General features: G+C 37.3%; 1 protein-coding gene across 42 annotated transcripts in view; it reads left to right on the forward strand.

Moving 5' to 3' along the window:
* Positions 1-25109, forward strand: part of NRCAM (neuronal cell adhesion molecule) — a 140660-nt gene that overhangs the window by 51629 nt on the left and 63922 nt on the right. For 26 of the 42 annotated variants that reach the window (XM_048947195.1, XM_048947166.1, XM_048947235.1 and 23 more), the window contains one exon: positions 22414-22602. In XM_048947195.1, the coding sequence (XP_048803152.1) occupies positions 22512-22602 (91 nt within the window). In that variant the 5' untranslated portion in view covers positions 22414-22511. Of the gene's footprint in view, positions 1-22413; positions 22603-25109 lie in introns of those variants that run through there. The other 16 variants (XM_048947396.1, XM_048947403.1, XM_048947413.1 and 13 more) reach the window with 1 other exon arrangement.

Raw genomic sequence — 25109 nt, forward strand, 5'->3', positions numbered from 1 at the left:
TGCCCTGAACTTCTGCCAACATGATGTACGTACATCTCCTAGAATTGATTACCTGCCTAATTTCTGTCCTCAGAGGAGGAGTCTTGTGCATGATCTCAGGTCAGTTGTAGACAGGGCTGTTTTCTTCCGCAGTTCTTCAATCTGGGCTGTTTACGATCATGTGCCCGAGGAGGCTCAGAGAAAAAGCAGTTTTAGTGTATCTTGCTCCTTCTTGTCATCCGAAGAAACAGTCTTGGTGCGTCTGCCTGCTCCCCTACTGCCTTTTTCCCTCCAGATGACTAATCACATGTGTGTCTGCAAGCAACTCAAACCAAACTTCCATTAATTCAGCTTCAATAGCATTCTCGTAGCTGCTTTCTAAAGTAGGATTTAAAAAACAAAATGAAAACTATAATCCTAGCAACATCAGCATAATCTATGGATTGGGAGATTGGAGAGTTATGTTTGCAGCAAGACACTGTACATCAGTTATGTGAGCTGTTTAGACATTATTTCATATTCGTTTGTGCTGTGACCAGTAACTAGGAGCCTTTCCTTGGTCTCTCATTATGAGAGAAAGATGACGTTTTGTTTCCAGATTTCCAGTTCATTCTTTGCTGCTAAGGATTCCTTTCATGTACAATCTCTCAAACGTGTGCAGTATTTTCAGTGAATAGTTTTCTTTCTCTCATTTATACCCTGGCTCAGGACATCTGTGGAGCTTTTTATCTCTTGCTACCCCATTGTGTTGCATACAGTAATGCAAGAACCTGAGGGCAGATGGCAAAGAAAACCAATCAGAGGTGCTTGTCAGTGATGGATTAATTTTTAAATTACAAAATACAGTAACAACCCATCGCCATTACATTTTTCTAGTATATATGTACTAGATTTTTTTATTCATTAAAATTTAAAAAATCAAAATTTATGCTTCTTTGAATGTATTAAAACTTATGCTTTGAGAATCTTGTTTTGTGTCTCATATGAGTGGGTCTTCCGTTTCTGAATCATGCTACATTAGATATGATTTGTGGAGTGGTGTGTAGACCCGTAGATCTTATATGCGCAAGAAGTGGTAATGTGCTCAATGTATGTATATAGTTTTGGTTTCTATGCAAGCATACTCTAACAGAGATTCTCCTTAATAAACTTTATGCCTGCAAGGAAGGGATAGTTGCCAAGGGCTTATAGAGTCTCTTTGCTGTGAACAACACATTTCACTGCATGTGCATGTGTTCTGTGAGCGTGTGTCTGTGTGTATGCATGAGAGAGAGATCTTGGAATCACAAAATTTCTGTGAATATTAAATAGTTTAAAGTATCTGTGTGCCAGTGGAACGTTGGGAACACAGTCAGCGATGGATCAGTGGAATTGCCTGACCTTCATGTTCATACTGTGTCTCTCCTCTTTTCCTTCGCTGCATCCTTCATAGTCATAGCATGGGCTTCTTGCCTTTGTCGGCTTGTGAAACATGCTTTGGATCAGTGACTGCTGTATGCATGTGATAATTATTAGTGGATACCAGCCTCTCCTAGTCCTGAAGTGAGTCAGTTTCTGAGCCATCTTTGGCTCCTGTTTAGACTTGGTTATATGAATGTATAAATATTTAAGTAAATCTAATTTGTTTTACCTCATAGAATTGTTTGAGTTGGAAGAGACCCTTAAAAGTCATCTAGTCCAACTCCCCTACAATAAACAAGAACTTCTACAGTTAGATCAGGTTACTCAGAGCCCCCAGCCTGATCTGAATGTCTCCAGGGGTGGGATGTCCAAAACAGAACCATAGAACTGTTTTGGGGTTGGAAGGGAACACAAGAGATCATTGAGTCAAACTCCCCTGCTAAAGCGTGTTCCCTATAGTAGGTCACACAGGTAGACATTCACACCGATCTTGTATTTATCCATAGAAGGAGACTCTACAACGTCTCTGGGTGACCTGTTCCAGTGCCTCACCACCCTTATTGTAAAGAACTTCTTAGTTATATCCAATATAACCCCATTTTTCCTTCTTGCAGCTTGAAACCATATCCCTTGTCCTGTCAAAACAGACCATGCTAAAGAATCTGTCCTCTTCTTTCTAATAGAACTTCTTTATATACTGAAAGGATATCCTCAGGTGTCCCCAGAACCTTATCTTCTTCAGGCTGAACAGCCCCAGCTATCTCAGCCTCTCCCTGTGGGAGAGCTGTTTCACCCCGTAAACCAATTTTTGTGGCTGCCCTCTGGATGCACTCCAATAGATCCACATCTCTCCTGTACTAAAGACTCTACATCTGGATGCCCTACTCCAAGTCAGGTTTCACCAGTGCAGAGCAGAGAAATATCAGAAATATATTTTTCATTATTTTCAAAAATGATGAAGAATTTGGAGACAATTTCATTGTTTCTCTTAAATTATTCACCATATTTGTAGATCTTTTACTGTCTGCTGCTCATGTGCTGCTCTGGTTTTTTTCTGTGCTTTTCTAGCTGCTGTGTTGCTAGGACATGCTTAAGTAGCTACCAAGGTTACAAAGTACGGAGTGGGAGAAGCTTCTCACTGAAGTAAGAAAAGCAGTGAAATAATAAGTTGTATGAAGAGTCTGAAATAAAATATTTGAAGCAATATGTTTTGTTTGTTTTAAAGTATGAGTTTGCCTCCAAAAAGCTTACCTATGAGTAAAAGTGAAATAACAGTTAAGGTTAGCCCTTCATAACAGTATTTTCAAACACCGTGATAACATCTCTGTAAACATCTCTGGTGTTCATAAATCCTGTTTTTTCTGAATTGCAGTTTTAAGAGTATTCACTAAAATATTCATAAGGGAATGTGTCAAGCATGATTAAGTCTATATTCTAGTGTAAGTGCTTTTGTTGTAGAATTGTTTCCAAACTTGAAAATTTGAATAGATTATTCATACCATGTCAGGTCCTACTCCACTATATTTTTAATGTTGTCTTCATTTGAATCTTGGCAACTTGAAACATATGGTAAGCAGTTAAAGAACCTGCCAAAAATAAAAGAACTGTGTAGTAAAGGCTGAATAATGTAGATGTTTAAATTGTGTAAGTATGTTTTCAAATATGAAATATTTTGAGTTGCTGTGCTTATGTAGCTTGATCCATTAATTATCTGAGTAAACTGAATCCTGATTCTCAAGTGTTTCTCTGATGTAACTTCAGACTGGATTCAGTGAGAACTGCTAGCTGCTTGCATGCATCTGTATTTTCCTTAATGACCATAGTCCAGTCCAAAATTAATTTTATGGACAGAGGCCTGTAGAGCAGCTTTGCTGTAAAAGGTGAACAAGTCTTACAGGCTCTTTGCTCCTTTCCCATGGAATCTCTCAGGGCTGGTCTATAGCTTGAAAGCTTTGTTGACGGTTTTCTGGGCAATTAAATTCACAGGTAGTACTTCAAAGGAAAAATGGATGCTTGTCTGGAAAGAATGGATGTTTTCCAGCTGGAGAAAAAAAGAGAGAAATTTTACAAGGATCATGTAAGCCCTGTAGGTATTTTTACATAACCTACCACCAACTGTTCTATTTTCCTCCTAGTCTGAGATTGTTCAGGCAAGTTTCTCCAGTCCACTTAATGAAACGGCAGCTTTCAGGCCATAGAGTTGAAGCTTCTTCACATCTAGAAGAGAAGACTGCAGAAAGACTGAATTCTTCTGCTTGTTATTATCTATCAAGCAGCTGTAAAACTGGGATTGAGCCATACAGTGGATGGTAACATGGAGTAAAATGGCCACTGTTCTTCAAATTAGTTCTCAGAGTTAAAGAGTAGCATTAGTTGCATAGTATTTTCTATGGAAAGATTAAAGGTAGCATTTTGGTGTCCTTGGGACTTCTTTCTATTCCTTTTATTCTTTGGTAACTGGAAAACACTAAAACAATGAGATGTTTTCCAAATGTTCCTCAACCAATCAAGAGTTCTAGATGCACTACAACAAAGCTTTGGTTAGTGAAATGTTCATGAGTTCTACATATTACTATATAAAAAATCTTGGAAAGAAATGCTGGAAGATGTTAAAAGTGGAGGTGGAATTCTATGAGAACCATAGAAGAATTATTTTTCTAAGTTAATAATTGAAGTGTATTTCTTTACAGCTTCCCCAAAACAATTGCGACGGTGAAATATAGTTGTGATATTGAGAGTTCCATATATTATGCTACTATTAATTCTTTGCACACTAAGGTTTTTAATCTGAAGCTTTTTTAAAATTGATTTGCTCATTGCAAAAGTTTGCTTTGTTCAATTAGTTGAAAATTAACACAGATTTGGAAAGCTGCTGGGGCATTTTGTTTGACTCATTTTTTGGTACAGTTACAAAAAAACAGTAAATAATTCATGCTTAAACTAGAAGGAAACAGATCTGCACCTGTTCTTTTGAAAACAACTAGTAGTCCTTTAATGGACTTGTTCACTGTTCACTGTTTTTCCAAAAGTGAGTTATGAAAAGTATATTAAGAGCTTGATTCTTTATACTGCTGTTGCAATAATCATGCCAATAACCTGTGTGAAGCTGCTAGAGCACAGGTATGTGGAAATAAAAATGGGAAAGGTTTAGCCTATGTATTCTGGAAAATATATCTTAGATTTAGCCTATGTATTCTGGAAAATATATCTTAGAGTTACTGTTTCTGTAGGATGTATAAAGGTTTACCACAATCAAATGTATTATGCTGGCTGAAACAGCCATCTCCATCCTTTCCTTTTCCCAGCATTACTGTAACATTTAGATAATGTATCTTGAAACTGAAATGAGATCTATTTATTAATTTAAAGCCTTATCTTCTGAGAGGCTGGAAAGACTGATGCAGTGGGAGAAGATTTTAAGTAATTGTCTTGATGTGAAAGCTTTCCTGTAATATGTAAAAGGAGAATAGCCACAAGAAAGCTTCCTTTATTGTGCCATATCAAACTGAACAAATATATACCTGTTGATAAAACTATTTGTTTTACTTGAAAGTTCCAAGAAGAATGGTTAATTTAATTATTTTTCACAAACACTCTGTAGCAGAATCTGCTGTTTGCTGAGTAGGGCTCAACAGCCTGATCATTGGAAGCAGCTTCCACGAAGCATCAAGTATTCCATCAGAGTATTGGTCTTCTTCTGGAGGGCAGCCAAACACAAAGAGAGAGCTAGATTTTTGTAGATACCATGCTATTATTCTTTGCTGAATGTAATTTATAGATGCAGATACTTACATTTCCTTAATTGCATAATGGTTCAGCTTCAGGAAAAACAAATTTGTCGGAGTCTTGTGATTATGGCACTTTGTTAGCATAAACTTGGACAAATCAAAGAAACAGAAAATCCTGGAATACGAGTTTCTACCTATTTCTTCATTGCATTACCACACTTCTGAACACAGTATTGCCACTTCCTTCTTCTGCTCTCAACCATGCTTTTTGATAGGTATTTCTTCACTGAGGCTGTTGTGAACACTGTGCACAAACATCTGCCTATTTTGTGTTCAGTGTAATAGGGAACATAAATATCCAGTCCAAGTAGGAAATGCGTATGACCTTATGAGTTGGGAAGCCCTTCTCTTTTGTGTCTCATTTTGATGTTAGTTCTTCAAATAGGGGCTGTGGCTTGCATGTATGGTGTTTGAAATTCTCAACTTGCATATTGTTATATTTATCATTGAGTGATCCCAGCATTGGTTGGCTCTCAGCTAGTAGTAAGCTTCCAGTGAAAATGAAAAAACGTTTTCTTCCCTCAAAGAGTATAACTCATCAAATATTGCAGATGTTGAATCACAGATCATGAGAACAATTGCAGCACCCTCAGTGGAGGTCTCCTATGTGTGCCACAGACCCTGCCTTCAGGGCTACGGGGCATCTTAGGAAAGGATTTTGCATTGACAAGCGAGACAAAAGTTACAAAGAACCTAGGCATAGGACACAACTAGCCTGCAAGGTCAGTATATGGTGTATGCGCGTTTGTACCTTGATAGATGTCAGCATTTATCTCTGTCATTCACGGCTGCCTTACTTGTCTGTTCAGTCCAGCAGCCCAGTGATGTGCCTTGTGTGTGACAGCCATTTCCCAGGGCTCTGCCAGATGGGTGTGTGGCACCTTGGCTAGAAGGCAGTCTGCTGCGCCCTGCTCTTCACACAGATGTCATGAAAATGGTCTGTTTAAAGCACATTAGTATGGCTTGACCTCCATTTTGTTTCCAGGAGGCACTCGCTTTGTAGTTGACTCTGCAGCTCTGATGGTAACTTGTTTCCACCCCTTATTCAATTCAGGAAATTTGTTTGAATACAATCCTGTCAAACTGATCTCAGCAGCAGAGTTCCTGTTGACCTTACTGTGACTGGGATATTGTCCATTGCCATAGACCATCTGTGTTAAGACAACATTCTCTTCACGTTGTAGTGAGTGTTTGAAAATTGATAGAATAAGCTTTTAATTGCAAAATCTACTTTCTCAGTTGATTTTTGTAAAACTCTTTCAATCTGTATGAGTCAGTGTAGAAGGAAGACCCACAGAGACCCACACAAAGATGTTTATGTGTTTTTTCAACAATATTTCCATGTAAGAAGGGTGCCCACGAGGAAATATGAGAAGCTGTCTGTGACACACTGTATAATACTTTGCATAACAAACACACATGGCTCTTATCACTAAAAAGCAGTCCTGATGTCATTGCTTTTTCAGGTGCCATCATCCTTTTCCGTTCATTCACACTAGGAAATGACTAAAGGGGCACACTGTGCTGTGTTGGTGTAACTGTAGCTTTCTAATATGGTGACTTCTTAACTTAGCATGTAGCTGATGTCTTTTTCAGAGAGCTGAGCCCTCAGTAGAACTTAATGCCAATCAGCCTGTCTACCTTTCTCCTGGCCAATAGATGCTGACTTCCTTCCAAATTGCATATTTGATCTTTAACCTGTTTAAGTCTTGACAGTTCCTTTATTGAACTTAGCTGGAAAAGGATTAGCACTGTCCATAAGCTTACGTGTAGTATGTTAGTGATGAGATAAAAATAAACTGGGCACAAGCCTGTAGTGGTGGACCAGAAGGCAATATAAGTTCCTGAAAAGTTGGGGATAATAACTCTGTTTTTGTCACGTGGATTTGGGCACTTGGGGAACATTGTTAGCATTCATAAGCCCAGGGATGGAAAACCAAAAGTTTTGAAAACAAACTTAATAAGCAGAGGCAAGAAGAGTAACATCAGTTTTGAACAGAGCTAACCTAAAATCTCATTAATCTTATGATGGGTAATGAAATAGTTTGGGTTGTATTGACACTGTCATCAGAGGGAAAAAAAAATGCTTTCGGTATCACTTTGTTTTCAGTAGCAGGGGATTTCAGACTGTTAATTAAACACCAAGGATTACATACCCTCACTGTTAAAAGAGATGAAATATAAAGTTTGTAACATAAGTATTCTCCAAAAAGATTATGCTTTTTCTTTTGTTTTGCAATCCATGTAAGTCCTTTGTGAAAACAAAAACAAAAACAAAAAACAAAAAAAACCAAAACAAACAAGAAAAAAAAACTAAAAAAACCACTATGTTTGAAAAAGTACCTATGGAGCATCAACATTTTCAAGTTCTTATTAAATTACCAATCTCTGTAGCATTTATGGATTCCATAGCAGAAATGTTATTAGATACTTCGCACTGAAGAATACATCATCTCACATTTATTCCACGGAGATTTTTGTTTTTGGATTCATGAAGTCTTGTGAATCTTCTAAAAATTAGCAGATGTGAGCACTGTGGTGGCTCAGTAATGTCATCTGTCTGGCATCGGGGGCCCTGTTTTGCAGTAGCTTAAGTGTCTTTTAATATGTGCTGTGGTCTGGTAGTGTTGTAAAGCTTTCTGACTTCACTAAAGAGTAAACGACTGGGTATCAGCAGTTTCTAAAGCCTTTTAATACTTCAGAAAGAATAGATAATAACGGTGTACAGAACCAGAACAAAGAAACAAAGACTGGATATAAAAATGTTGATGGCCACTTAGTTTCTAAAATAATTACAGTTCATGGGCTTTTGGCTTCTAAAAGTTTGGAGTATAATTGATTTTGCTGAATTTCTGTAAAGTGTTGTTCATGAAAAACATTTCTGCAAAAACCTATCATATGTTGAGCTACAGAAAGAGAAAGCATTTTTTTAAATGTGTCCTCCACTCAGTTGTCAGTATATTCATTTATTTTTGAAATGCCACCAAAACAACTGTGCGTTAAAAAGGAAAAAATATTTTGAAAGAGGATCCATCCTTCTCATATCAAAATTTATTCTAGACTTTTTGCTGACTGTGTACAGACGATTTAAACTGAACTAATCTATTGGCAAAGTAAAAAAAGAAATTATGTACTCTGCCTGGCAAAATACAGTAAAAATAAGATTTGTGTATTGTTTAGAAATGTTTATTATATAATTTCTTTTAAAACAAGTCACAAGAGGCTGGAAAAAGGATAGACAAGCTTTCTGGGAACAGTAGAAAGTTCCTGTTATATATGTGCCTGCTGCAGCACTTAATCTAAGTCAAGCAGCAGAAGGAAAGAATCTACCTACTCTCACTACCAAAGGTGTGCATTCATCTATGTTAAAAAAGCACACCTTTGTTCATCGGAAAAGGTTGATGTCTTTTTCATTAAATTCTTTATTAAATAAAACCACATCTGAAGAATTTAATCATGAATTTCTGTGTAAAGCATCTTTTAAACTAGAACTGGTTCAGTAGAATACTTCCTGCAAAATTTCAGGTATTTGTCAACAATCTTCCATAAATGTTAGTAACACCACTGTTGTTTCATTTTTAAGAAGCTGACTACCTTTAGAGAACAAAAAAGATTATTTATTGCCATTTTGATACTGTCATCCTTCTCTACTGCTCTTTGTAATAAAGTTAAAGAGATAAGCATCCTTCCACTCAAAATGTTTTTCCATTCAAATGAAACACACAAAAACAGAGTTCCTTCAAATTTAATATAAGACTAATTTGTATGTGTGCTTGCTCACACTGATGAGAACTGAATCAGTTGAAGCTGACAACCATGCTGAAAGGGAGGAAGAAGCTTTAACATAGGCTGAAAAGTGTTACTACCTAAAACGTGCCCCTTTCTGAAACCAAGAAAGTGATCTTCTAAGTTAGGATGCTGCCTGATAAGTTTATACAGCTTTGAGGAGAGAGAGAGAGGAAAGGGAGGAAAAAAAAAAAAAAAAAAAAGCAGCTTCTGATTTATTTTTTAACAGTACGCTCTCATATATAGATACATTAAAAATATATTTTTAATTGGAATAACCTACTAAAATGCCTCTTGGACAACACTCGTGCCAAAATCAACATTTCCCGTATTATTCTGTATTGACAGTGCTTTTAGTCTTTTCCTTGACTCTACTCATTTTCCTTGGCTTTGCAGACTGTTCTTCACCAGTGCTTCAGCTGGGAATGTAGTCAACTTTGAGTGATGGGAATACTTCAGTAAGGCATTGGCTGAGCTCAGATTCATTTTACTGAGAATATGGTTATAAAGTGATATTTCAATTCATTTAATTTCAGTTTGTCATCCAAAAGAAGTTATCTTTTGTGGGTGATTTCTGTCAGATCAGAACCTAATCTTTTCTTACCTAGGTTTCTTTTATCTTGTATCGATGCATATGAGATTGGTAGAATTCTTAAATCAAATGCAAGGAGAGAGGGTAGAAGGTTGCAGTGAGGCACAGAAAAAAGAGCTCCAGATTTTTCTGTATCTTCTTGTAATTAGTTCAGAGCAAATCAAGTATGAAAATCCACTGTAATTTGAGTACCAACTTTTCCACTCAGTTGAAAGGCAATATTGGAGAGAGTTGTAGGAACCCCTTTCACAAAAAAGGAAGCATGGCCATTGAATGTATAGTCCTGATTTCTCTTCTCCTCCTCTCCAGTTTCTTTTTAATTTGTGGAGTTCAGCTAACTCTGTAATGCTCTGACATTTCCCTGCAAAGCAGAGAAGTATGACTTTAAAAAAAGTAGTTGTTTCTAGTCTATGTGAATCTCCATTTTTATACCTGCAGGTGTGTAGGATATGTGGAAGATAGAGGACTTAAATGTACCCTCAAATAAAGTACTTTGATGACTGGGAGGCTGCGGATTCAATTGTTGGCAGAAAAGAACAAAACACTTTTATATTCTGTTCTCTTAATGCTTTCATAGTAGCTGTGAGAATTATATGGCTAACTTCATTTTTTACTCAGCAGTCAAGTTCAGATTTAATCACATTTTTTTCTCAACTAAGATTTCGTTGGCTGTTTTTTTACATCAAGGCGCCTGTACTAAATGCATTATAATTGCTTCAGTTTTAAACAATATTTAAACTACTTTTCTATCCTCTTTGAATCTTTGATTCTTTCCTTCTTTCTAGGTTTCCGCATGACATTCAGTATTTCTGCTAAACCAGTGCAGTGACTTAGGTAAACTTTCTGTGATTAAACATGTGAGAAAGCACACATTTGAAGTTCAGAGCGTCTCAGTCATGTCAGCTGTTGGCTCTATGTCTGGAAATTCTGGTTTTTTGTATTAAACAATGGGTATATCATACTTTTCCCAGCATATACTTATATGAATATATCTTGTAGTATTAAAAACAGCCAAGATTTTAAGCTGATGAGGAAGAAAGGAATGTGGTTTAATTAAGCAGAAATTTTATTATCTTACATGGCAACTGCCCTGCAGCAAGCATTATATGTTGAAACACATGTAATTTGTTGTACCCAGCCTAGTGCTGGGAACCTAATACCAAGATTAGAGGAGAGTGGGAAAAGGTCTTACTTTGTCTTTACGTTTGCTACAGTTTTGTAAAGGGTGCTTCCAGACAATCTCTTTTTACAGCAACAAGCTCCCATTACAGAACCAATTACAAACTTATAAATGGCATTCCCTGTAATGCATTACAAAGCCTGTAAAACTTTTCATTAAATAATAAGGGATGCAAACAGGTGAGTTGTCCTTGTGTTCCACTCTTGATTAAAAATCCCAAGACGTGAAGGTGTACATCTTGAAGAAGGCACAAAATCTTTCCTTTTCTGATATTGGTATTTATGGGAAAAGTCTTCCTATGCTGTATTGATATGTCCTATCACTGCTTGTTTTATTCTTTTCCCATCTGGGAGAGGAATCTTGCAAGTGTTTTCTTTGTTATTGTGTCCAATGAATGCTCCACAGGCAGCCAACATGTCATAACCCCATTCATAAGCATGATCCTATTCCATCAAAAATGTAGTGCGAAACATGCATTTCGGAAACTCAAATGAAAAAAATACCAAAAGAATCCCACAAAAAAAATTTAAGTCTAAAAAAACCCTGGAACAGCCCCCCTAAAAACTACTTCAGTCCTTGAGACTTTTAATGCCTATCTATCAACATTGTTTTTATGCACTCACAGATGCAAGTTGATTTTCTACTTCAAATTTTTTTCTGATGATGAATGAATTCAGTCTAACTGTTGTCTGCACAAATTGAAGCTAACTTAATTGTGGAATATAATTATGAACTGATTTATCTTTTAGGCTAGAAAACAGTAAACTACTAAATCTTTGCAGTGAAACAGTTTGAGTCAATGTACTGCTAAAGAAGGAGAGAATAAGTGGAAGAGGAGAGCTTCAATTTTGTCTCCAGCTGTTATCAGCCAGTCTCAGCTGTCAAAATGTCCCTCTCTAAGAGGGTATTTTTATTATTGATTTAGTATTTTATTGCAAAGAAAAACCATAAGTCAAAGCCTCTGCCTGCATACGGCATAGATAGTTAAGGTCTGATTGAGTTCTTCCTCAATTGCCTTTTTTCTCATATACCTCCTTCATAGGTGGCTACTCTCTCAGCAGCATTGAAAGCATTTCTTCCTCCAGTTTTGAGGCATCCAGTTAGCTTACAACTTTCAAGAAGAAAGAAAAGACAGCAGCTGTCTGCCTTCAATAAGGGAAGATGCTTAGACCAGGGGGAGGGAGAAAAGGCATACATTCCCAACTGGTGGTCTTAAGGTCTTGCCTTGATTTCTTGCTTCTTGCTGTAATCTGATCTCATATTGGGTGCATACAACAGCAGCTCTCATAACCATCATAAAACATCATGCTCGGTAGAGTTGTCTTCCTCTGGCTCTGTCCACATGCCCTGTGAAGGGTTTCCCAGAGCACTACATAACCCTTTAATTCTTTCCCATAGATTGTACAAAAAATTACAGAAGTTGCCCCCACAAGTCCTGCTTTCAGATACATTATTCTTCTGAGATAATCTGAAATGGGAATTGAAAGTGTGGAAACCTTGGGAATCATGCCTCAAGGGAAGTTAAAGGTGAGGGGAAAAGAAATGGCTGATTTGAGAGTTTTAAGAACGGGAGATCAAAACTAAGATTTCTCCTGTTAGTGCAGTAGTTTCTACAAGTCCTTACAGACCCAATTAAAATAACATTTGATTAAAATGAATAGAACAAAGCACTGTTTTAAGTGGTGCGAAGTCTCTGGATAAATTGAAAAACCAGCAAAATTTAATTTTATATTGAAGATTAAAGAGTCCTTTCTGGTCTTAGTTATATCACGGTTTCTCTGGTGTATAAGCAGTAAGGCAATGCAATGTAAGATTAAAAATCTGTGGACAACGGCATCTCTCAAATTAGCATGGCTGAGAAAATCATTTTAGCCTTTAATGTTGATTTATAGCAATTTTGCATTCTTCACATGTTGAAATCCAGAATAGTATTATGCTAAGGCAGTTGTATCACTCGTGGGTGTTACACAAGAGGTGAATGAGCAGTTCTTTGTGTTTTCCTTTGTAGAATTAAAATTTGAAGATGTGCAAAGACCAGGGGTATGACTAACAAGCTGCCTTGATTCCTTGTTATTCTATGACTAGATTGACTGAAAAATTGGTCACAGGGTAAGAGAGTTTATAAAAGCCATAAAGCACAGCCAAGTATTTGATGTCATCAAAGCTAATTCAGAATATTAGACTTGTTTATTTTCACTTTCTAAAGGACTTGTTCTCCCATTGATAGTTTCTTGAGGCTTATCCTTCTGAAATGTTCATGTGTTTTACTTGTGTGAAAAATGCACATGAAATATCACAACTATGCAAAAACTATAACTGGCAGAATTTGCTGAATTGATTTTTTACTAATTGTGCTTGGAGAAATTACTGTGGAATGTAACCATTTTACTAAAGAGAAACCAGTTTTATCCATTAGATATGGATTATGGAGAGAAAAAAAAAAAAAGGTAGTTTGTGCTAGTAATTTGATAGTTTTATAATGAATGCTTAGTTATAAAACTGTTTTCCTGAGAATGAGAATTCTGTTGTGAGGTGAAATCGTACTGCCTTGTTTCTGTGCATGGATGTGTTGTCAGAAACAAATAACAAGCTGCTTTATTTTCACTTGGTTAAATTTACCCATTTTTGAGTGTGAAAAAAATAATGCAGTACTTAATCTGCTGTTACCTGTGTCAGTATGGACTGCAAGTCTTGCGGTGTAGTTGTAATGTTCTTATGTAGTACTATGAGCAGAATTTCAGAAAGGCTTTTTTTGGAGTGATTTGGGGATTTCATGTTTTCCTCTTGCAATGCTGCAATTTTTCTGTTACCTTGAAGAATCTTTCTTTCTTTAATTCATTATTTAATGTTAATTTTGTGGGATGATAGTAGTTGTACTTACCATGATATTCATATAAGGGAAAAACAGAGAATTTGAAAGTTTACACTGAATGGAAAAATAGCCGTTGGTGTGACAATGAAGAAGTGCACTGAACTTATTTTAAACAGAAAAAAAATTGCTGTTCTTACCATGTGTGTAGTTTGAGATCTTGATTTAAAGGATAAATTAGTTTTAACAAGCCAAAGAAAATAGTAGTAAATATGGCAATATGGGAGAAGTTTCTTTTATCTTCTCTGTGGTAATGTGGATATGCAATTCAAATGAATCTGTGAACATTGTATGCTTTTACATCAAAGTATAATGTTTACTTACATAATAGCTATGAAGTCCTGGGTAAGTTTTTTTTTTTCATTAATGATTCGCGTACACACATAAAAATGCAGGAAATGCTATTTCTGAGTTAGAATGCAAACTAGATTAACTTCTCAGTGAATAAATGAGGTTTTTTTACCCTGAAGGTTTGAATTAATGATTTGTATAGAAAAGCTCACTCAGGATGTAGCTACTGGCTTTGTCCTATTGCTGCTTTGTTAAACTACAGCTAAAACTGTGTTGTTTTAGTAGTATTAATTGCCTTTCCAGATTCTTATAATCACAAAAGTAAAAATATTCTTAACTTATAAAATATTTTTAAAATAAAGGGACATCAGCATTGGAATGTAAGTTAGCATTTCTCACTTGGAAACCTTGTAATTGATAATGGTATTTTAAAATCTCTATTAGAAATACAAGATTTATCGTGAGAATTAAGCTGCAGGGTTGTTTTGTTGTTGTATTTGTTGTTTTGATACATTAAAATAAAAAATAAATTAAAAGAAGTGTTAATTCCTTAACATTGTAATAGCAGGAAATTGTCCACATTTACATAAACGTAAAACACACTTTAAAAAGCTCTTCCTTTATGTTTGGAATTACTTCTTTTTATTTATGTCTCTGATATTGCAGATCCAAGAAAATGGCTAAGGAATGCAGAATTAAAAATATAGAAATATGAACTGCAATAAAGATTTTAGAACAAATCTTTAGAGTTTTAGTCAGGACAAGTTCTGATGAAGCCAGTGGAAGACCTGGTCGAGCAACACCAGTAGTGTGACAGATTAATCCAAAAAATAGAAATGTTACTGCATTGTATCTGATATTCTAACTTATCCTGCTAGAATAAAGTACTTTGGGTCTATCATTTGGGGTATTTAGATAAATAGATAATAATGGATGGGATAGACTTGGTAGTTGTAGGTAACAGATGACTCTTGTTGAAAGTAATAAAAAGGGAAGCGTTGATTCATCCTTTGCTTCCTATTATTTCATCTAGGGTGCTTTTCCTGCCCTGAGCTAAAAATGTTCACTTTCACATCAGGCTGGCCCATAGTCCTGACAGATGAAAACCAACATGGTGTGGACAGTAACCATCATTTGTGCAGTTCTACTTCTGAGATACAGTCAGGGCTGTGGAAGCATCACTCAGATGCAGACCTGTGGTACCTTCTCTCAGGGCACTTAAAAGTTGCTGGCATCTGCCTTACGATGATCCACTGTGGATCCACAACTTATTTGAAGCCTCTAGGTATCAGTGCTTTTAAATATTCTGTAATTACAGCAAGATTGATATTTTACCTTTTCCTTGTTTCTTCCTGTGAAATATCTGCAATGCTGTTTCAGCATTTTTTTGAGGTGTAGCCTACAATGAAATAATTTGCCACTATAAACATCCTGTAAAAGAGACTGTAGATATAACAAGTACTCATGTGCAAGTCACCGGGCTGTTGCAGGGTCTATTCTAGACCCAGTCGCCTTCCAGACTTGACTGAACTCCGCTGGAAAATGACTTTTGTGTCATGTTTTTTATGTGAATATCTCTAAATTTCTATTTACCTACACCTGGCTCTGTGTGTAATGTTTTAACATGGAACTCCAACCTCAATGCCTTTAAATGCACAATGCTTCCTTTCTTGCCTTTCCCCTCCCCCAGGAAACCATGGACACTACTGTTTATTTGCTATGTCCCTTCCCATTGACATGCTTTGGTGTCAGTTGTCCATCCCAGACTTTCCCTCCCCAGCTCCAAGCCCAGAGCAGCACCTACCCTGTGTCTTTCTGGGTCAACCTGCCATCTAATGGAGGATTATTGTTAACAATTTTAGAGGGAGGAGGATACATCTGGCTATGGTGTGTGTGCCCTCTTCAGTGAGAATGGGGTAAATCCTATCAGTGTGTAACAAGGAAGGACTGACCCACGTTCTGGTGGCTCTTTCTATTTTTCTGTGTATGTTGTGGAGAGTAGATATCAAATGCCTTTGCTTTCTCAAGTGCCAGCTGCGTAAGTTAGCTTTTACCTGGGTGATACCTGCAGTCAGCAAAGTTGTGCTGTTGTTCACAGTTCATTTTTACACAATGCTGTGTGCTTCTACCACAAACTTCTGTAGGGTCCCTAACAGCTAAAGGCATTCAGGGACCTAGAAGGTCTGCAAGGTAATGTTAAAAATAAAAACGCACAAAGGCAGTAGTAAAAATGGAAGACTGAATGCCAACCTTCCCTGCTTTACTTAGTCTTGTAGAGTCCAGGTGCTAGGTGCAGCCAGCATTTTTCTCAAAGGTGATAAAAACATTTAGCAATTTGCATGTTATAAATTACTTGAGAATGAGCGGAACTAGAGATACTCATATAGAAAAGTGCTAATATCCTGAACTCATCAGATGTTCTTGGTCTATTTGCTGTTGTCAGGGCAGTAGTCATCCCTGCAGAGGTGACCCTAAGCATGGTTACCTGAGCGTGGTGACCTGGTTGTGAAACATGGCTCAATGCTGGCAGTATCTGCAAGTTTGGAGGAGTTACTTTGCTTGTTCAGGCATCACATCTTGCTGCTGGGAAGAGCAGTAGGATGAATGACCATGAATGAGAGCAGGGACAGACCCGAGCTGTACAGCTGTAATCAATGTTACCAGCATTTTCCATGAAACAGGCAGATGCGTTTCTAAAGCTTTGAAGGGTGTGGATCTGAGCTCTTGGTAAATTTTCATTTTGTTTTATAAAGGCATGCAGAGATTTAAAGCTCACAGCTAACTCCTGTAATAGAATTAATTAAAAATAGCAAGCATGTTAACTTTGCCTGCTAAACAGATATGACACGTAGGTGCACAGTCCCAGCCCCCAAAAAACTTACCCAGGGAGCTCGCTGGAGCTTGTACAGTGTGTTCCCTTAGTGCTGTTTACCCTCCTTTGTTCGTGTACTTGTTAGGGTTTTAGATCTGACAGAATGCCGTAGTCCTCAGTTTCTGGCAGTGTCCCTGCTCTGAGTGACCTCCTCCCTAGCATAACTATTCTGACATTTCACGCTAATATTAGTGGTTTCTGCTCTACTTCCCAGAGGGAGGAGTTACCCTATCTTTGAATCAGATTCTGCTCTTTTGCACAGTAAGCTTTTCACAAGAATATCTCTGGATTGCAGGAATGCTTCTAGACAGATAGTGCTTTTGGGGTTAGCTGTAGGGATGTAAAAAGGTAATTAACCAAAGGAACACAGAATGCATTATCTTCTGAGAAGCAAGCTCTTTGAATCCCTTGCATTGGCTTAAAAGAAAAATAATTAAGAAAAAAAGAGAGAAAAAAGAACATCATCATATCTCTTGAGCAAAGAAATTAGCATTTCAGGGAGCATTTCAGCTGAGCATCCCTTTTGCATGTTTATGAGGAACGAATGGCAGGCACTGCGTTCAGCCCTTGCTCAGGATGATGGTGCATTTTCCTCCTGCCCACTCTGCAGTTTTCCTTCTGGTTCTGTTTGCACAGCATAGTATTGCTACAGCAGCAGTCTGATGATTCATGTATTTATTTCTCACAAGCATCAAACACCTCTTTTCTCTCAGTTCAAAGCTTTCAGAGAGAAAGAACCTACCTGAAAGCCTTGTCTTGTTGAAGTTCAGTCTGACTTAAGACCTCCTGGAGTGGATGTAGTGAGCAACCACATCATTTACATGTTTCTAATGATGTTAAAGCATGACCTGAAGAGCTGTTCTAATAATACAGCAATGTGGGTACCTGTTTTGAACATCCAGGTAGCTGCAAAAATGTGTTTTCTTACTCTGTTTTCCTACACTCATTCTGAGAGATTTTTAACTCACAGGGAAATGTAATAACCAAGCTGAACTCCTTACTTTCCTTAATCACTGTATCTAGCGATGCACTACAAGCCCAACTGTTATTCTAAACCCATGTGAGTTGTGTTTCCACTCCATCTCATGTAATCCCCCACTCTTCAGCTGCTTTACAAAGTTACGCTCAGTTCAGTCACTTTAACCAGTGTTTTGCAGTAGAGCAGAATGCGTATACATGGAGAAGAGGCAGTGCATATTTGCGCAGGCTGTTTGCTTGTGACACTAAAGGAATAATGAAACAAATGACATTAAAACATGATTCAAATACTCTATTCTATCTTCTGTTGTAAATAAGGAGGAAAAAAAAAAGGTGAAAAAGACTGAATGCAGTGCAGGATTTAGGTCACCAGAAGGCACCCAAGCAAAGTGGAGACATTTGAGTTTAAATTTCAATCCCAAAATGCCGTTTAGCTGCCGATTTGACTCTGAAGGCATCTAAACTTGCAAGGCTTACTAGCTTTACCTTCCTGTTTGAGAGGTATCCACAGCTTTGCTCTGCCGTGTATGTAATCGCTCCAGTCAAAGCAGCTTATACGTTAATCTGAGCAGGATCTAGAAACAAATGCTCCTCTGCTTAAATCCTCACAAGGCCCAAATCCAGGATAGGTCCACAGGGAATATGCAAGGCAACTGTAAAAGGACAGCTCAGCCCTTCTGTGGTCTTTTAAAAAACAGCTCTAAGTGGCTGCTCTGAAGACAAGATTTCAGTGTGGATTGTGGCTGATTCTACGTGGTAGACCTACTGACATTTGAACTTTACACTTTGCTCTGCATTTTTGGGCACTTCTAGGATATGGCACTTTCACTTTTGAAGCAGACATTTGAAATAAGACTGCGCTGAGAGGAATTTTTAAGGCCTACATTCTTGCCTTTTTAGCTGTATCCCAGTGCTCATAGTTTGCTACTGAGCTGCATTTAGCAGCTACGAAGTGTTACAGGATTCAGGGAAGAACATCATGAAAGACTCCCAAAAGAAAAGGGGAGAAGGATTTGGAGAAAACAAATAAATTTTAAAAATCAACAACAGCAATAAACAAGTGAACAAAAGAGGACCCAAACTGCCTGTTCCTTGTCAGTGTGGAAAAGATAAACAGTGTCTAAACTGAAAGACAGGGGCTTACTCCTGTCTCCCATTTGCTGTATGGGTGATGCTGGAGAGAATACTCCTGAAAGAATTTCTCGAACTGCCGTACACCTTCATTTATACCCCATTTGCCCTAAAAAACACTGATAAAAGACTGGTCAGGTGCGGACTGTGCAAGTCTGTGTCTGCTGGGCGGGTGACAGCCCACCTGGTGCTAGAGCAGCCCATCAATGATGTGAAATGGGTGGCTAATAGAGCCTTTTCGTGCTGCTCCAGTAGCTGTTACTGACACTAAAGGCGGTTGGGTCTCACTGTGCTGGGACTGTGTGGTTGTGTATCAGCACTGGCACTTGTGTGAAAGAGCTTCTGTCCTAACAGCAGATGTGTTGGCCATTGCCACAGGGGACATAAGTAGACCGATACTGGGTTTATTTTTATTCATAGAAGTCTTAATAACAGAACAGAATTAGCACTGTGATGCGAGCTACTTCAGAAACATGTTATTCTTTTACTGCTAAAGTGTTATGAATATCACAAGAAATTTGATGAAACAGTATATTTTGCATTAGGATAGAGAGCATTTTTAATCACTAGTAGCCACTAATGGATATTAAACAACACTTATTGGAGGTACATATTTTTTAATTAACGAATCTCAGTGTGGTGAGTCTGGCTTCGAGTTCTGGAAGAGACAGTGGGGGAAATTTCTTGTTCACAGGTTTTCATTTTTAATACGTTCCTTGAGACTGGAAGAAAGCTGGTGTTCTGCCCAGATTCAGAGTAGACGAGCAGATTGAGCAGGGTAAATATAGCCTGATATAAATCATGGTGAGCATATGGAAAAAGCTGATTGAGGATTCAGCTGATAGGGAATTAAAGGCCATGAGTAAAATTAATTCTACTCAACATAGTTTTATGGAAAGTAGGGCTTGTAAAATAGTTTATGAAAACCTGATTTTAATCTTCTATTATTTGATAAAATTACAAGTTTGATAAGATGATGCTGTTGATGAAATAGACAGTGAAAAGCATTTTAGTTTGTTGCCATGTGAAACAGATTAGTAAATACAGAAATTTAACTATATAATGAAATGGAGCAGACTTGAATGATCAGCAAACTAGTTAGAAGGTCTTAATTTGTAACTGTCACTAAAAAAGCATCAGTGACTATGAGGTTTTCTCATAGGGTTCTCATGAGGAGCAATGCAAAGGCCAGTGAGATTTAACATTCTGTCTGTTGACTCTATCAGTCGTAATTCTACACGTTGAGATTAGCAGGTGGTCTGAAGGTTGGCAGAACAGCAATAACCCTGAAGACAAGACAGTCATTAAGGCAGATTGAGATGACTGAGTGAGCCAGATTTTTGTTTCTAAAAACTGTGAGATGCAAATAATCCATCTAAGAAGGAAGCTAACAGGCCATGTGTTTCTGACCTAAAATGTCCAGATCTATGAGTCACAGCAAAAAGATCACTGGCACCAAAATGTGTTTTGTGATGCTGCCAAATGTTCTACCTCAGGTTCATGGGCACTTTCACTCCTTCAGTCATTGCCTGTTTGCAGCTTATTCATGAGAAGTGACCATATCATTTTTGAAATAAAAAACAAAAAACAAAAAGCAGGGAAAAATTACATGTCTTACGCTTGATCCTCCTTCTGAATACGTAAGAAACTGTCCCACTGAGATCCGATGTTACAGTTAATTATGAAATATTAATATACTTTATATTTTCATATTAACCTTGGCTCCTGTCTCCTACATGATAACTTCAACCTTTAGTCCATGCTATCAGCACCTCAGCATGAGGAATAGAAGATATAGCAATTGGTATTTTATTATGTACATAAGAAGTGTGTAAGCATAGGGAATCTCATTTTGTGCAAATCAGTCAAAATCTGTGTTTTCCTATAAAAGGGTAGGACAACATGTCTGAGTTTTATGAGAGTTAGATAAATCAGCTGGAGGAGAAGGCAGTCTGCTATATAAATATTTCAGGTTTTGAAATTGAAGCATTTACATTGATCTGCATTTAGAGGCCTGGCCTATTTTGGTGGATAATATTATGTCAAAACAGTGTTTAGTTCCAGTCAGCAGCTGTTGCATTCATACTAAATTGTGTCAGATTTAATTATGAATGCATTCAACAAGAGCATGCAATTGTGCTGACAAATCTAAAATCATTTTCAGTTGAATATGTCCTATCACAAATCATCTGGGCATGTTTTCTCTCTGCAGTGACAAGTCAGTGTTCAAGCTCAGCTTCGTAACTCCTGCTACCTGTTGAATTCCCATATCACATCCAAACATCGCAGCAGCAAACTCAATAGATACCTTACAGGAACAATGCAATAGCAGCAGTAGGTTATGGGGGGCATTTTCTCAAGGGTATTATTTCCACAATCATTTAATTTAATTTAATTGCACTTACCCAATACACTGCTTGTGTATTCATTTGTACTTGTTCAAGGGGAATGCAATTTAATTCTGAAATATCTCAAATTACTGCAATGCTCCCTTTGCACAATGAAAGAACAAGACCGTAAAGTGGATAATTAGATTCTCAGAGTTTCCTAAAGAGAATGAAATTTTGCTTGGGGAAGTAAAAATCTCAGTTCACTTGCAAAATAGTTCAAAGAGTGTTCTCTAAATCCTTGAGGTCAGATACCTTGTACAGAGAGAATGCCTTGTGAAAACATACAGAGTTAAGAGTTGAACTTGCATTGATGAAATGAGGAGATTCAGTAAAGATCAGGAAGGCAGTCTGTGGAAACCTCGTCCCTGTGAAGAAGAGCACACAGCTGTAGTCAGTCAAGTGAAGTCAGCGCAGGGACCATAGGAAGCCAACCAGCTTGCTCGTGTGTTACCAGTGGAATGAAAGAAACATCTCTCCCATTCCCTAGTCCAAACATTCAGCGTTTTGAAGTGCTTATTTAAAATGTGAGAGGGTTTTGTTTATTTTTCTAGGAGAGTCTGTATCCATTTGTCATGGTTCTCTGCAGTGTACTATAATCACCTATTAGGTATTTTGGAGTTGGGCTGGCCACCTTGTCTATTTTGTATATGTATGCAAGTGTTAGAACTCAGGTGTTCTCTCTTCTGATGAGTTTTGTAATTACCATGTCTACCATGATGAATACATATGTTGTTTCAATATGATGTGCAGCGGTTTAGATGGCTTTGAACATAAACGATTTGCTGTCTCACATGCTGCTCTAAGGGACTAGGTGGGCTAGTGACTTTGAAAGGGACTAGGTGGGCATTCAGAGTTCTAATCTGCTAAAACTACATCAGATTACTATTCTCTATAGTATGTGCTGTTTTTTGCTTAGGACTGATGATTTATCCTTCTTAGAAACCTCATCTGCATTTCCATTCAACAAATTTGTAGATATTCACTATTCAGAAGTTGCTGCAAATATTATGATGTAGGTGTCCTAAGAACTTCTGGATTTTGACTTCAGTAGAGTACATGGTGTAATCATCCCTGCATATTATAAGTATACTGCTGATATTTAACATGAGATCATTCCACTGTATCTGCATGTTGATATTGTCTCTTTATCTACCAGGTTTCTTGTCTATATTTACATAACTATTCCAAGCTACCTAATCTAATGAAGTTGGACTTCATTCAGCAAGTGTGATTTACTCAATAGAGCCTAAAATCATGATGAAAAAGAAGAGCATATCTGCAAGCAAAGCTTCCTTGATTTTCTTTCTGTGCCAAATGATTTCTGCATTGGATGTACCTCTTGATTGTAAGTATTAACTTTCTAAATAAGTGCAGAAAATCAGACAAAAAAGTTCTGTACGGAAGGATGAAGACAGCTCCAACATGGAACTAAACATGGAGTGTGTTTGCTCAGTTCAGTCAGGACACTGTGATGATGAATTTACATGAATTTACTGAAAATTTTCAAAAACTGTCTATATAAAACGTCTTACATTATTCACTTGAGAAAGGTTGCACAGATACACCAAAATTTAATTCATCTTTATTAAATAGGCATACCAAATAATTCATAACGATAGACAGCATTACATATATGATATACATATCATTATTTATTAAAATGATCAAAATGAAGAAGGGCAGAGAAAGCTAGTTAAATGCTATTTATCTGTGAAATTATGATCATATTGGCAATTTCAATTCGCCTGAAATGGGGTTGCAAAGATGGAGCCGGGCTATTGTCAGAGGTGCTCAGTGCCAGGATAGGAGGCAATGGGCACAGACAGGAATGCAGGAGGTTCCTTCTGAACACCAGGCAGCACTGCTGTGCTGTGCAGTGACAGAGCACTGGCACAGGCTGATCAGTGGCTGTGGAATGCCCTCCATGGAGAACTTCTGCAGCCACCTGGACTTGGGCCTGGGCACCCTGCTCTGGGTGTCGCTGCTGAGCAGGGTGGGCCAGATTGACCCAGAAAGACTTTCCAACCTCAGCCATTCTGTGATTCTGTATGAATTTGTTAAAAACCCTGGAGCTGATTTGATATCCAGTAAAATCTTCAAATACTCACATTGTGGAAGCATCTTTCTTTTTGATCCAGAAGAGTAAGTTAGTCTCTTAGATTTCCTAAGCAGTATCTGAAAAAATTTAAGTACCCAACCTGATGATAAAAGCATATGTGATGAGAAGGAGGGGATAATCAGTTAGGAAACATCTAGAAGGGAGGAAATCCTAAGATCTGAAATTCTTATGTCTTATTCTGGACTGTGTTAGTAGGGAGCCTTAGAAATAATGTTCCATGCTGAAAAGGAAGCAATAGTAGCTACTGTCTTAAAGACGTAATAATTAATTCTATGAATTTATTCATGCTCCAGGTTGTTATTTTCTTCTTATTATAAGCATGATCACATTTTCAGAATTCAGTGAACCATGTTGCACCTCACATTGACTATTCATTTGTTAAACTAATTACCAGATAAGAGAACATCAGGGTTGGCATTAAATTGATGAATTAATACATCAGTAAATTCACCTATGATTCTAATCCTCATGGCTTTCTTTACACCCGTGGTTTTGACACTTGCCTACCTTCCACAAATGCATGTTTTTCTTTAATAATCATTGACATAAAGTGCAACTGCTTTGGTGTGATTTTCCACCTCCAAACATATTTCCAAGCCTCTCGAATCAATGACCTTTATTTCTGTAACATGATCAATATATCTAAATGACAAGACTTGTAGTGCTGTGAATGCCTTTAGTGCATTAAATTGAGGTTTATAGAAAGCCTTAGCAGTGTGATGAACGAAAGACTTTGTTTTCTAGATGTAATTTTTCTCCACAAATGTTTTTGCTGTCTAGACATATTGTTTTAACATCTTGTAGTTCAGAAACTAATGTAAATTGTGCAATATTCTAATATTTTCTGTAGTGAGCAGCACTTCAAGTTAAATTAACCAGAAATGCATCAACAGACAAAAATGAATAGCTGTTTTAGATGTATTACATTAACTCTCAATTAACATGTTCCATACTGTGTAACATTTAATTCTGTGTTTAATACTGTATTTAGATCTGATAAAGTCAAAGACTTGAAATTTTGCCAAAAATTAGGTTAACGAAAAGTATGTCTATAATTACGTTATTATTTTATATATAATGGTTAGAATGGTATCTGGGAGAGCACTAAAAGGACCATGTTCTTCTTTCTGTGGGTCTTCCCCACACATCCACTGCAGAGACCCAGTGGTAAGATCATACTTGATGAGCTGATTAGGTTTCATTCATGTTAGATTCCTATTCTCTTCACTCTCTCAAAGTAGATAATGGATGACTGATACTGTAGCTGCTTGAAAGCAGTTTATTTGCTCTAAAACATTATTGATGAGGAGATACATATGCAAAATATTTGAAATAAGCAATAAAGATGTGGCAACCAAGACTATTTATTCCCCTTAGTTATTTTTCAAACTAAAAGAGATAGCATGTCTGTTGAGCAAAATTAAATGCTTTCGCCTTTGTAAGAGTAATTTTAGCCTGAAGCTTTCTCTTTGTTCTTCTGTATGGTCATATGGGTAGATTGATTTTGACTGCAGCATGAGGATAATGCACTCCATTAATTCTAATTTGCTGTCTCCTCAGTAGCAACGTTTTGTGTCCTTATAAGGCCAAAATCTCAATGTTGTGGGTGCCCTTAAAAAGTCAGCACTTCAGAAAAGTTCCTCATGAACTTTCTGATGCTGGAAATTGCCACTGGAAGTTGAGGAACAGGTTACATCATCACCATTGTTACAATACTAAAAGTTTTCTTTTTA

This window comes from Lagopus muta, chromosome 1 (assembly GCF_023343835.1).
Source record: "Lagopus muta isolate bLagMut1 chromosome 1, bLagMut1 primary, whole genome shotgun sequence".
NCBI lineage: Eukaryota > Metazoa > Chordata > Aves > Galliformes > Phasianidae > Lagopus > Lagopus muta.